The sequence below is a fragment of the Notechis scutatus genome, chromosome 3, assembly GCF_049901735.1.
Source record: "Notechis scutatus isolate UNSWTSFEM ecotype Mainland chromosome 3, rNotScu1.2, whole genome shotgun sequence".
NCBI lineage: Eukaryota > Metazoa > Chordata > Lepidosauria > Squamata > Elapidae > Notechis > Notechis scutatus.
In genome coordinates this window covers 194,087,167-194,100,025 of record NC_142011.1, presented here as the reverse complement: position 1 = coordinate 194,100,025, position 12,859 = coordinate 194,087,167, and the positions used below count along the sequence as shown (strand labels likewise).

General features: G+C 38.8%; 1 protein-coding gene across 6 annotated transcripts in view; it reads right to left on the bottom strand.

Moving 5' to 3' along the window:
* Positions 1–12,859, bottom strand: part of DEPTOR (DEP domain containing MTOR interacting protein) — a 96,652-nt gene that overhangs the window by 64,011 nt on the left and 19,782 nt on the right. For all 6 annotated transcript variants that reach the window (XM_087962153.1, XM_087962154.1, XM_087962155.1 and 3 more), the window contains exons 3-4: positions 2,233–2,411; positions 1,934–2,057 (exon numbers count right to left, since the gene is read on the bottom strand). In XM_087962153.1, the coding sequence (XP_087818279.1) occupies positions 1,934–2,057; positions 2,233–2,411 (303 nt within the window). The remainder of the gene's footprint in view (positions 1–1,933; positions 2,058–2,232; positions 2,412–12,859) is intronic.

Genomic DNA, 12,859 nt, shown 5'->3' with positions numbered 1-12,859 from the left:
GGGTATTTCCCAGTGTTCTGGAGGGCAGTTTTGTGGATGACTGTTTATCCTCTGGATGACAGGCAACTTAGCTGCTACATAGAATTAACTCTATCTTCTCCACCAATCCAAGGAGGTGCCTTCATTCTCTGAGAAGCTCCAGGGACTGAAGAAAATCCGTCATCCCAAAGGTGCTTTTTCAAGAGGCAACTGTTTCACTTCTCATCCAAGAAGCTTCTTCAGAGCTGAAGAAGCTTCTTGGATGAGAAGAAAAAACATCTTCAAAGAAAAAACAGAAAGTCCGATTGCCTCTTGAAAAAAACACCTTTGGGACAACCATGACCTGGATCAGGGGTCTCCGACCTTGGCTATTTTAAGACTTGTAAACTTCTACTCCCAGAATTCTGGGAGTTGAAGTCCACAAGTCTTTAAAGTTGCCAAGGTTGGAGACCCCTGACTTGGATGACTAAGAGCCTCCATAAACATTGAACAAACCCACCAAGCAACACTGATGGACAACAAGGAGCAAGTATAACTAGATCTATGTTCCACTATATTCCATTCCCACTAGTGGTTAGACTTGATTTCATCACCGCCGCAACTTATTTTTATTGATTGATTTGATTTCTATAGCTGCACAAGTTAACTCTTAATCGGCATTCCCTGGCTACTGAGCAACTCACAGGCATTTGTGCTGGGGTTGGACTAGAAGATCTCCAAGGTCCCTTCCAACTCTGTTATTCTGTTATTGTGAAATTTATTTCCTTTATATTGGATGTGGTTTTGCAAGTATTGGTCCCAACGCTCTTCTCTCCGAAAAGGGCCATAACAGATAACAGATAATCAGAGTTGGAAGGGACCTTGGAGGTCATCTAGTCCAACCCCCACCCAAGCGGGAGACCCTACAACATTTCTGACAAATGGCAGTCCAATCTCTTCTTGAAAGTCTCAAGTGATGGCGCTCCCACAACTTCTGAGAGCAAGCTGTTCCATTGCTTGATTGTTCTCACTGTCAGAAAGTTTCTCTTTATTTCCAGGTTAAATCTCTCCTTGTTCAGTTTCCATCCATTATTCCTTGTCTGGCCTACAGGCACTTTAGAAAATAGCTTGACCTCCTCCTCTCTGTGGGAGCCCCTCAAATATTGGAAGACTGCTATCATGTCTCCCCTGGACCTTCTGTTTACTAGACTAGCCAAGGCAAGTTCCTGGAACCGTTCTTCATATGTTTTAGTCTCCAGTCCTCTAATCATATTAGTTAATCTTCTATGCACTTTTTCTAGAGTCTCAACATCTTTTTTGTAATGTGGTGAACAAAACTGGATGCAGTACTCTAGGTGTGGTCTTACTAAGGCTTTATAGAGTGGTATTAGTACCTCCCTTGATCTTAATTCTATCCCTCTGTTAATATAATTTAGGATTACATTAGCTTTTTTGGCTGCCGCTGCACACTGCTGGCTCATATTTAGCTGGTTGTCCACTAAGACTCCAAGATCCCTCTCACAGTTACTGCTATTGAGCCTGGTTTCACCCAGTCTTTATGTGTCCTTTTGGTTTTTCTTGCCTAAGTGTAGGACTTTACTTTTCTCTATATTGAATTTCATTTTATTAGATATGGCCCAGTGTCCTAGTCTGTCAAGGTCCCTCTGGATCTTGAGCCTATCTTCTTGGGTGTTAGCTATTCCTGCCAGCTTAGTATCATCTGCAAATTTGGTAAGTTCCCCTTCTATTCCCTCATCTAAGTCGTTCATGAAGATATTGAAGAGTACTGGGCCTAAGACGGAACCTTGTAACACTCCACTGCTTACTTCCCTCCATGTAGACTTAGACACAGTAAGGACTACTCGTTGATCTTTTGCCTAGATATGACACAACATCCATAATGGAACATCAGAAACAAAAGAGAACAGCGGGAAAGACTAGCTGTCCCTTTTCACCTACTGTGCGTGGAACGTACTTTTCATATATTCTCTGTCCTCTCATGAAAGCCTTCACTTCGTTGTCAAGTGGGAACGTCCCATCATCTTTCCTAAAGCGGTAGAAAAGTTTGAGATCCTTGAATTCCTTATGCTCATCACAAACTGAAACATAAAACACAGGAAATTGGGATGAAACACTCCAGATGTTTTTTATTTAAGTTTTGTGATTTCATGTTATATTCCCAAACTACAGCACTCAATGTATCCTGAGATCTTTCAGAAGCCCTAAGTAGCATTTCTAGATAACAGCTTGAGAACATTGATTCTTTTCACTTACCATGATGGATAATGCTACGATCCAGTAACTTCTGCACGAGTTTAATTGCCGTCTCCCTGTCAGAGGCCTCTTTGTGATCAATCAGCCAGTCAATCAATTCTTTGGCAACAAAGCAGTTTGGGTAGGTCTTCAGGTGGTGCCTGCGGTCCTTAATAATTTTTTCTTCATGTAGCCTGAGCCTGTGAAACAAATTATATTGCACTGAAAATCAACTTTTATTGATTTTGATTTAAAAAGATACAAGGTACTTTCTACCACATGTGGTAGTCCTGTCTAGAAGCCCAAAGGTATTGGACCAAAATAAGGCAATGGTTACAAGAAATTGTTAACGAACAAACAGAATTTGAACTGGAGTTATTTATGCTAGGAATATTTAAAAGGAAATATGAGAAAAGGATTAAAATATATTGTATTACACATATTAACGGCGGCTAGAATATCGTACGCACAATGTTGGAAGCATAATAACATTTCCCCTGACGAATTGGTAATTCAAAAATTTTTAGATTGTGCCGAAATGGACAGATTGAAAACTAAAAGATAAAGAAGAGTCTGAATATCATAAAATTTGGGATACATGGTATAATTGGCTGGAAACTAGGTAAATAGAAAATAAAGAAACTTAAAATAAGCAAACTATAGACAAATATATATAATAGTATAACAATGTATATAAATGTAAATATGCATCAGAGATAATTATGTATAATACCAATGCTACAGTACTGTTAATGTTATGATATATTTTGCTTTTTTAAAAAAGTAAAAGAACAATAAAGTTTATTTAAAAAAAGAAAGAAAATCAACTTTTGTTGATTTGTGATTACCTGAAAACTGGAAATTGTGTTTACATTGCAAACTGAAAAAGATGGGTGCTCCATTGTATTTTGGGATTTGCATGCAGATTGTCCAATATGTCAATTTCTCATTTTCCCCATCATATGTTCATTCTGAAGGAGATATCAATGGCCAACAAGGATTTCCTGCTTCTGAAGCTAATATCATCCAACCTATGAAGGACATCAGGAGGAACTTCATCCTTCCTCTCATTAATTAAACTCAGAAATAAAAGATCTAGTGGATCCCAATGTAACAGATATAGTGGTCTGATTTTAGTCCATGATTCTCCCACATTTTAGGAGTGATGGGTAACTCTGGAACTTTAAAACGTTATTATGGGGAACATCAAAAATATTTTTTCTCTATTTACAACACTGCTACTGTAATGGCAAGTCACAAAATATGCATTTCACACAAACAAAGTGGCAAGTTGTGTCACCCTACGCATTCCAGATGTAGGAGAATCTCACCATGAAGATAAAACTTACCTTTATCCTCTTCTCTAGAAAATTAGAGTGATTAAAGTGCTACGCAAAAAAATGAGGTCCAGGCAGTCCAGTAGAGAGAGAGGGGGGAGGAAGGGAGGGGAGAGAGAGAGAGAGAGAAAATGCTTTTGAAAAGGAGAGAGAGTGCTCTGCAGTATGCAGCATCCCCTTCACTGTTTTTTTATTAGAAGTATTCATTTGTGAAAAAACCTGGGTAGGTAACCTATAGAGAAGTATTCAGAGGATTTTGCTGCCTACAAGTGCCATACATCAGGGCTAAAGTTTTAGCATCTTCCTTTGTAAAGTAGATATTTTCATGTTCCTTCTGAAAGAACAAAGTCAGTAAACCATTGCTTTAAAGCAGGGGTCCCCAACCACCGGGCCACGGCTTGCTGGGCGCCGCCATCTTTTTCATGAAAAAGTGCTTCCGGTGAGCTTTTCCGGTAGAAAGCTCACCGGAAGCACGTTTCATCAAAAAGGATGGCGGCGCCAGCGCTCGTGAGCTTTTCCGGGTAGAAAGCCATTTCTGCCGGAAAAGCTCACGAAGCGCGCCGCCATCTTTTTGATGAAAACGTGCTTCCGTGACCTCACCGGAAGCACTTTTTCATCAAAAAGATGGCGGCGCCCAGCTGATGCCGGACCGGGCGCGCCCAGCTGATGCCGGTACCGGGCAGCGGCGTCAAAAGGTTGGGGATCACTGCTTTAAAGGACTACTAGAAGTAGTGTTAAAGCAGAATGGCCGCTACTGAATAAGATTTTCCATATGCGTATTCTCTATACGTGCATAAAGTTGTAAAAACAGATTTTGCCCATTGCATCAAAGTCTGCCAAATTGAAGTCCCTCAAAACCATTGGAGATGTGTGATTCCACAGGGAAATCCCAGGCACATTTTCCCTTGCTTTTTTTTTTTTTTTGCAAATAAGATTTTGATTTATGAGTATAGAAAGCAAAAAACATTTGCAGATTAACTTTTAATGTTTCCCAAATAGGAGCGTGGGAAATTTAGTTTAATTAGTGGCTGAGAACTCTCTGCTAAAACCTCTTGTTCGCTTCCTAGAATTACAGTTCTAGAGTGGTCTGGAGAGGTGAAAATTAATTCAGTAGCACAGCCACAATCAAGAACTGTCAGGCATTTGTAAGCCTAGCAGATGGTGTAATTGGTTCTTGGCCCAAAAGGCAATAAAAACATGAAGAGTTAACAAAAGTACTTTTTCACCACCATTCACGGAAATGAATAAACATGTTCCAATATGTTTATTAAAATAAGTTTGCACGTCAGCTCCAGCTAAGAATAATTCTCTCGTGGAAGTGCTAACAAGTCTGGAATTACAACATTATTTGCAATATCCTGCCACCAAAGGACTTTAATAATCTTATCCAGAATTAAAAGTGAAGGTTTTGAATGTCTAGTGTTTACAAAAATGAGTAAGTATTTCAGACTCAGGAATGGAAATAATCAACAGGAACAGTTTCCGACATTTCAGTACAGTGGTAAATCTGAGCGGAATGTATTACTTGACAGAAATCTGAGAACTTACATTACCTTTCCAGAATGCTTTCCTACTTATGATATATATTTATGAAAGCTGCACAAGGAAAATTATTTTAAGAGAAATCTGACAGATTTCTAAGTGGCTTAAATTTTCCCAACCATGTTCAAGATTAGATCCAAGTCATCTGAACTTCAATCATAATAGCTGTACTTTTTACATAAGAAAAAAGTTATCATAGGGGTACATGGGAAAACCAGAAATGGCTACAGCATGGTTACATCTGTTAAACCAGCTTAGTAAATTGCAACAACCAGAAATATAGTATTTTCCTGGTGCTTGTGGGCACTAACATCTCTGTTGATGTTGGCCAAGCCTCCTCACACTGACTTTATTTTTACACGCTTCTTCATTGCCAAAAAATAAATCAAGTTGGCATATCACACGTTCTTCATAATATTACCTTATATTTGTTCATTGAAATGGTAATCTTTTGGGGGAAATGATCTTTCTTCTTATTTGATCAGAGAGATCTCAGGTTAAACTTGGCCTGGGAAGAAACTTCATCCAATTAGCTTGGTGTTTCTCATTGTATTTTATTCTTTGTCTAGAGCAGGGGTCTCCAACCCTGGCCACTTTAAGACTGGTGGACTTCAATTCCCAGAATTCCTCAGCTAATTCTGGAGGTTAAAGTCCACAAGTCTTAAAGTGGCCAAGGTTGGAGACCCCTGGTCTAAAGCTTATTCTAATTTCTGTTTTTTTTAAAAAAATAAAGTTTTATTTGGGTTTTCACACATGCAAAATACAAGTAAAACATCTTTTTTGAAAATAGCATGGTCCCGGGTTGAACTTCTTTATACAGACACAAAACTCAATTTCATGCTCCTTTTTGTGTTCTATTCCATGTCTTATACTATTTTACATTTTCTATATAGAATTTCCCCTCTTTTAATTTTCTCAATTTTATTTTGATTATCTCATCTCAATTCAAATCATCATATTTATACTTTTGTCTGTTCTGTTTCAATTTCATATTATCTTTTCTCATTAAACAAATTTTCTCCTGTAGTTACTAATTGGAGTATGACACCTTTATATCTTTTAATTACATCCATTCAACTCTTATTTAAACTTCAATATATACCTTAAGTTTATGACCTTCAATATAATACATAATACATAACTTCCAATTGAATTCTGCTTGGTACATTCTTATAATACACACTATATTCTTAAAAAAAGAAAGAAAGAAAGATTGTAAATATATGTAATTATAAACCCTCATTCCATTCCAGTTCAGTTCTATTATTAATAATCATTAAAATCTTAACATCTTTAACACTTCTTTTCAATTAAATATCATACTTCCTTAAAAACACATATAATCTCCATAATTATTTTTTCCCTTATTTCTCTTCACATGTTTTATAAATCATTAAATATACCTTTTGTTACATTTATTTATTGACAAGCATTCCACTGAATTACGATAGCTATTTTATCAGACATTTTAATCATACATTGTTTCATATTTTCTAAAATTATTTCTGCTTCTAATATAACTATACTATCTTATGTACCTTTGCAGAATCCCTTTTTCCATTAAGTTTTCACCCATTATCTTTAAATAGACCCTGTTTCTCTATATTTTGCTTCTGTCCTTTATAACTTCTTTTCCTTTCTTTCTTCCCTCTCATCTTCTCCCTCCCCTTTTTACCCCCTTGTCTCTCTACTTCTAATTCTCTCTTCTGCATTTCCCTCTTCTGTTGCTTTCTGATTTTATACTTATTTTTCACTCTATTTTTTTTGGAGTTGTTTTTCCCAATCTTAAACTTTCCATTCTCTTTCCCCCCTTTCCTTTTTTCCCCCATCTAAGATTACTTGTTCATTAAAGATGGCTTCTTCTTTGTCGCAATCTTCTTGTTCTGCAGGCATTTCTTGTTGTTTCTCGTAATTCCAAATCTCCATTTCTAAAAACTGAAATACGAAGCCAAAAGAACCTCTCCCTTCTTGTGCATCTTCTTTGTACTTTTTAAGTTCCATTTTCAGTTCTTCTAAAAGTGGAGCCATTTTAAACAGTTTTAAACAACCACCCGATTGATTTTAGTCATTCAAAACAATAACCAAGAATCCAGAAATCATCAAGTAATCCAGATAGTCCCAAGTTATATCTTCTTATTTCTTTTTCGACTTTCTTTTCCTGGGGTTTTTGTTGCGATATTTCAGTTAGAATGTATCTTTTGGAAGTCTTGTTGAGATTTTGCTGTAAGTTCTTTTTTAATTCCAGGCAGTCTCCGCCCTTTCAGATCCTATCCTTTTATTCGTTTTCTCTCCTTTCCTGTTTCCAAAAGCTTTTAATTATCCAGAAATCTTTATTATCCCTTTGACTTTTTATTTTCAGAATTAAATGCCTATTGATGTCAAAGTGGATTTTTTTCCAATTTCTTGCTTAAGTCTCTTAGCTGTCAGTATAGGAAAAGGAGGGGGGAAAAAACCAAATCTTTTCCCTTTTCTCTCTCCTTCGCAGCTTAAAAATCTTCTTAGGGAACAATGTTATTGTTTTTTAATAGCTTCAATTCCAGGGTACCTTATTTGTTGCTTTTGCTGTTTGACCCGGTCAACCAAAACTTTCTCCCCTTATCTTCCTCCTACACATTCTTTTCCGGTCGAGTTCTTCTTTGTGGTGGCCATTTCTGACCACCGCTGCAACCGCCTTCGGGAAAGGGAGTAATGGCCAGCTGGGGAGGAGGGATGCGGCTCTCCTCAACCCTGCTGGCAGTCTCCCTCCTCTTCACCACCTCTACGGGGTGGCTTAGCCCCAAAACCAGCCGGCTCAGGGCGCTCCAATGGCGAGCACGGATCGAAGCCTCGCAGAGATGTGGTTTTGGTCTGTCGCTGAAGAAGCTCAAACTGGAAGCTTGGTGTTTCTCATTGTATTTTATTCTTTGTCTAGAGCAGGGGTCTCCAACCTTGGCCACTTTAAGACTTGTGGACTTCAATTCCCAGAATTCCTCAGCCAATTCTGGAAGTTGAAGTCCACAAGTCTTAAAGTGGCCAAGGTTGGAGACCCCTGGTCTAGAGCTTATTCTAATTTCTGTTTTTGAACCTTTTCAAAACATACACGGTATGTGCAGGGGTGGGTTTCTACCGGTTCTGTCCACCTCTGTAGAACCAGTAGCTCTGAAGAGCAGCAGACATAGAACCGGTTCTATGTCTGCTGATGTTTTTGCCCACCTGCCCACCTTACCTGATCTTTATTTCCTGATTTTTCAATTTCAGCTGCCGAACGAGGCACAGCTGCAGCTAAAAAAGCAGGAAAAGAGGGTTGTTTCAAAGGCTGCTTCTCTGCACCCAGCGTGCTGATGACGATTTACAGGCGCCGAACCAGTAGTTAACCCTGTCGTATCCCACCCCTGGGTATGTGTGCGTGTATTTTTCAACACTATGAAAGTATTGAAACAAAACAAAAAAGGAAGTAAGAAAAAGGGGGGAAGGAATAAAAAGAGAAGGTATAGTTATGCTTTCCAACCATCTTTCTATCAAATAATTATCATCTTATTCTTTTCCCCATTCTCTTTGATCCTGATATCTAGATTTGGATATGAAATCCAGATATCATCAGTTTGATGATTTACTGCAAAAAAAGAGGGAAATAAGTAAATTTCTTCTAAACAGATTGAACTGCTTTTTGAATACATTTGCTTTCAACAGTGAGTAAAGAATGTAAGTAACTGCCTTACACTGAGTCACATTCTGCATCTATCCAGCCAACTATTGTCCATCTTGAAGGAGAACCTCCATACTTACAGATGGGCAGTTTTCCAGCCTTACTTGACAACAGCAATAATTAAACAGACTACAGTGAAAGAATACTGTATATGGGCTTAAAAAATGTTGCTTGCAGATCCCAGGGAGTGATAAAAATGATGCATAAGTTGAAATTCTTAATAGGGCAAAAGCAATAATGAAAATATATGACCACAGAATATGTATAGGCTAGAATATACATCTGAATTATACTTTACTTTTAATTTATTTTTAAGTGAAAGTCTTGCTGCCCCTCTTCTTGGAATAGCAGTCTACCTGAAATAAGCAGCAATTACAGGTACAACCAGAGGTGGTATTCAGCAGGTTCTGACCAGTTCTGGAGAACCAGTAGCAGAAATTTTGAGTAGTTTGGAGAAGTGGCAAATACCATCTCTGACTGGCCCCGCCCCCATCTATTCTCTGCCTCCCGAGTCCCAGCTGATCGGCTGGGTCTTCTTTTGTTGCCCTGCACAGGAGAATAGAACTGGAAAGCAGGTCAGTGGGGTGGGGAGGGAATGGAGATTTTGCAGTATCCTTCACCTGCCACGCCCACCAAGCCATGCCTACCAAGCCACGCCCACAGAACCGGTAGTTAAAAAAAAATGATTCCCACCAATGGGTACAACCATTTATTTTACTGACCATTCAAGGTTATAAAGGTGCTGGAAAAAAAAGGCGGAGGGCGGAGCTGGCATCACGGAGGTACGACACGCGATCTTGATCCTCCAAGATCACCGTCGATATCTCCACTGCTGGACAACTGGCTGGTATTTATGATGGTTGCAGTGTCCCAGGGTCACAATATGTGATCCCGTTTTGTGATCTTCTGACAAGCAAAGTCAAAGGGGAAGCCAGATTCACTTAACAACCATGTCACTAATTTAGCAGCTGCAATGATTCACTTAATGACTGTGGTTAAAAAAAGGTTGTAAAATGGGGCAAAATTCACTTGAAATCTATCTCGTTTAGCAACGGCAATTTTGGGCTCAATTCTATGGTCAGAAGTCAAAGACTACCTGTATGTGGGGAGTTTAGCCATTAATAATAGTAGTTAGAACTTTGGCCATTAATAATACCGTGTTTCTCATATAATAAGGCTGGGTCTTATTTTTTTAATTTCATTTCATGCCTATAAAATATGCTGGGACTTCCTATTGGGGGAGGCCGTATTGTTGGAGAAACAGGGTAGTAGTTAGAACTTTAGCTATTAAAAATGCTAGTTAGAACTTTAGTCATGAATAATAATCGTTATTAATTTCTAAACATTATTTTCATTAAAAAAAAGTTATTATTATTACTCAGGTTTTATATTGCAAAATAATATGCCAAAGGTTACTGCTAACAAGGAGTAGCTGGCCAGAGGCGGAAAGCTCATGGACTTTGGTTTGATCTAAGCAAGGCACTATTGATTTATTATTTCCCAAGCTGGAACAGAAAGCATGGTTATACGAGAGTATTTTTACAGTTGCAACAACATTTTAACTACCAGTGGTACATGTCTGTAATTTTAAGGTCTGGTCTTAATAACTTTGTACGCTCTCCTCTTTAGGAAGTAATTGATACCCAAAGGATAAACTAGGTCTGCTGAATTTAGAAGCTCTCTGTGGAAAGCTTCCCAAGGCAAATGTGATCTAGAGTGAAAATGTCCAGGGGCTTGAAAAACATGGCTAAATCTTTATTGTATTTCAGGAACGAAACCATTCCAGACACTTGTCTAATGGTATTCTCTGCATTCTTGCTCTGATAATTTATTCCCAGTGACAGGATCCCGCAACCGTGGGCATCTGTCCTAGAGCATGTGGTGAGGGCAACCTCTTTCTCTCAAAAGCTGGGATTATGGGGGAAAAGGCCAGATGAACAGTTCTCTAGAACAGGGGTCACCAACCTTTTGGATCTCAGGGACCACCAAACTCATAATTTTAAATCCCAGGGACCACTAACCGGTTCTGTGGATGTGGCCTAATTTGTGGGTGTGGCTTGGTGATCATGTGACTGGCTGGGCATGGCTTGTATGTAAATATTATAAATATTTGTATAAATATTGAATTTTTTATACAAAAAAAGAGCAACTTTTATCCAAAATCAGGCAAAGCAGGCAGGCAGATTGAGTTGCTCACAGAATCACAGATTCATTCAGAGATCTATCTATCTCCAATCGGCTAGCTCAGTCTGTCACATAAAATTTGCTTGCAAGCAAACTCATAAAATTTGCTTGCAAGCAAACTCACAAAATTTGCTAGCAAGCAAACTCACAAAATTAACTCACAACACACCATGTATGTAAATATTGAATTTTTTATTTAAAAAAAGAGCAACTTTTACCCAAAATCAGGCAAAGCAGGCAGGCAGATTGAGTTGCTCACAGAATTATTCAATGATCTATCTATCTGCCATCGGCTAGCTCAGTCTGTCACATAAAATTTGCTTGCCGTGAGTCTGCACTGAATAATAGAACCTTCAGTCCTAAGGGAGGCTGTGCTTAAAAGCAGAGCTGAAGAACTAAAGATTAGCTAGAAAGCAAAAAATGCAACGATTTCCTGCTTTCCAGCTAATCTAAATCTCCTGGCACAGCAGAACAGCTGATGGTCGGAAAAAGGAAAAAAGGAAAAATAGCAATTTAGCAGACAAGTTTGCCGGGTAAGTAGTGAGTGGGCGGGGAGGGTTCCCATGGGCCATGTGGACGGCGCAGCCTTGTGTTTCTGCGCAGCCTAGATTAATTGCTTTGGGGAAGTGCTCTGGGGGTGAGATTTCTCTGCAGCCCACCAAAATTTTCTCGCAGCCCACTGGTTGGCAACCGCTGCTCTAGAAGACAGGATGGCGCTGGAGACTACAGAGCTGGGGTGAGCTGGGCCAGTTCAGAATAGTTCTTTTTAATATTAGTCTTCTATTCCAACTTGTAAAAATTAAACCACCAAAAATATGACTGTCAAAAGACAGAGGAGTTTAAAATGTTCATATCTGATTTGCAATAAAACTATCCCAGTACTGTAATTTAAGCAAAGCAACCACAATCCTCCTCCTCTCACTTTACTGCTGAGTAAATGGAAAACCCAGAGCAAATTTGGCAAGGGAAAAGATTTATTGAAAATACATTCTACTGGGGGTTCCATGAGTCCCCAAATTCAAATGTCCCCTGCTTGGAGAACCTAGAATTTTGCATCCAGTTGGCAGGCCTCAAGGTTCTACTAAAACAATACAGTAGATCCCATATTTGCCCATTCTCTTCTATGAAGCTTGAAGTTGCCATATATAGTCCAACACTTTGTAAAGTAAATAGATTTGGACTTCCTTAATACTTCTTCAAGAAAGTATCTTCAGGACACAAGTTTCATTGCTTGTATTAGCTATTTCATAACAGCTTCCTGAAGTTAATGGGTAAGACTTTCCAGCTTCTTCCTCTTCTTTCTATTCTCAGCCCTAGGAAAATTATCCTTAAAATAGGAAGAAATGAAAGAACCTACACACACACATACACACACACACAGAGAGAGAGAGAGAGAGAGACAGACAGACAGACAGAGAGGAGGGGGGAGAGAGCAGAAAATATAAACCAAACTGGGTTCGTTAAAAGAAAGCCATGTATACAGATGCCAGCTATAAAACTGTTATTGTAGATGTCAATGTTCAGAAGCTGGAAATGTATATGTGTGTGTGAGAGATGGACATATATATGCATGTGTACACACACACACACACACACACAGAGGGAGGGGAAGGTGTCTGGTAACCCAATGCTTCTAAAGTTACACATTTATTTTTACACAACATGGACCTTTTTAAAAGACCTATATCAATGGCAAACCAACTCCAAACACTGCCAGCAACCCCCAAAATGCATATTTTGGGCCACAATATCATATTTCGCAAATAAAGGCAAGTCTGTTTCAAAATGAATAATACAATTATTGCATGGGACCTGGTTTTCAACATCACCAGTGTTGTGTTGGTAGATCGGTCCCAAGAAGAGATGCGAGGCGAGTGACTTTTAAAAGCTCTTTATTAGT